Source organism: Neltuma alba, unplaced genomic scaffold, assembly GCF_004799145.2.
Source record: "Neltuma alba isolate B1F8T4 unplaced genomic scaffold, ASM479914v2 tig00004699_pilon, whole genome shotgun sequence".
NCBI classification, from domain to species: domain Eukaryota; kingdom Viridiplantae; phylum Streptophyta; class Magnoliopsida; order Fabales; family Fabaceae; genus Neltuma; species Neltuma alba.
Window position 1 is genome coordinate 43,137 of NW_021633825.1, and position 1,613 is coordinate 44,749.

Below are 1,613 nucleotides of genomic sequence, written 5' to 3' on the forward strand. Positions count from 1 at the left end.
AATAATTTCAAATAATCAAAATCTCTTTTAATCATTTACCACCTTTCTATAAGGCGACGGTCGATTAAAAATGTCCAAATTATTTATCTAACATTAGGTTTATAACCTCCTCCCCTTTTCAATAATGTAATCATATCTATCCAATAAATTTATAGTTTTAGCGCAATCAGAACCTCGATTGATTTAGATTAGTCTTGGTGGCTAATAACCTCATAAAAACCAGATGCCAAAACAAAAAACTAACAATTGGAGACCATGAATTTTTTTAAAATTTCAAAAAGATAAAGGTTCTTAAATGATTTTTTTAACGCAAAAAAAAAAAATTTAGGTGGAGAAAAATGTCATTTCTGAGGTTCCATACCATTTGCGAGTGGGCCTATATATAGGTATTTTAAAATCATACTGTAAATTTAGACACTTATTATATTTTATACTTGTGTTTGCCACGTTATGAAAGAGTAACCCTTCTTTTAGATTCCGTTAGTGCCTCTTTGACTTTGAGTGCCATTTATATTTCTTTTTTTTTTTTTTTAAATTTCTTTAGTTGTGAGCAACATTTTTCATTGGGAAATGGTCTTCAACCCTATCATTAATCTCTCCACTAGTCCCTCTCGACTCTCTCGTTAAAAATAGTAAATTACACACAGCTTCATCACTTATCAAGCAGTCCAAACTCTCAAGTCTCATCACATGAAACGGTAAAAAATCCACACTTTTCAACTCCCCATCCGATCCCCACTATTCTCTCTGAACTCTTCAGTTCCTCTCATAAACCCTATTTTTTCTGAATCCTCCTGCAATTTTATTATCTGCTAAAACTAGCCGTATAGATATATATATATCTCTCTCTCTCTAAGATCCTCCATGCTTTCTTTCTCTCTATCATCACCTGCCTTTGCCTCTTGTTCTTTGTTCTTTTTTTACCGCCATGGCTTTCAAGTTCTCTCACTTAAATGTTCTCCTCATACTTCTATGGTTATCCTTACTCTTATTTCTCTTCCATCATCAGTACTTCATCAATAACACCTCCCAGAAACAATTCGCAGAAGAATGTTTGGCCTCTCATGATCACTCTTTGATAATCAGAGGAAGAGGCAGAAAGACTCTGGCCATCAAATTTGACTTCTCTCCAATTCTCAAGCACCACCACCACCACCACCGCGAGGAACACTCGTCGGAGACTGAGCCGGCGGCAAGAGAGATCGACCCGCGTTATGGCATCGAAAAGCGGAAGGTCCCAACGGGTCCAAACCCATTACACCATTAATGGATTTGCTTGAGAAATGGGCAGTGAAGAAAGAAACAAAACAGGAATAATGGTTAGTGGAAGTTGTTATGAAATAAATCTTAATTTAGCTAATGCTTTTGATTTCTCTTTTTTCTTCTTTTATAGGATTTTTGCTTATTTCTCAATAGACCAGAAAAATCATATTTTATCTGCCTAGCTAGCTACGATGTGTGTGATGATATTTTCAAGCATGATAAGTTCTTTTGATTTTAATAAAATACTAATTGATAATTGATGCCATGTATGTGAATCTTTTTTCCCCCCTCTTTGAAAAGTAACTAATGTGAATCTTGCATGTTATTGCATGGAATTCGAAAAATTAGTC

The 1,613-nt window shown here is 34.8% G+C and overlaps 1 protein-coding gene across 1 annotated transcript; it reads left to right on the forward strand.

Moving 5' to 3' along the window:
• Nucleotides 1-928: 928 nt before the first annotated feature.
• LOC114745514 (CLAVATA3/ESR (CLE)-related protein 12-like) lies at nucleotides 929-1,267 on the forward strand. The gene has a single exon (XM_028933673.1). It carries the CDS (start codon nucleotides 929-931, stop codon nucleotides 1,265-1,267), a length of 339 nt encoding a protein of 112 aa, XP_028789506.1.
• Nucleotides 1,268-1,613: the final 346 nt, after the last annotated feature.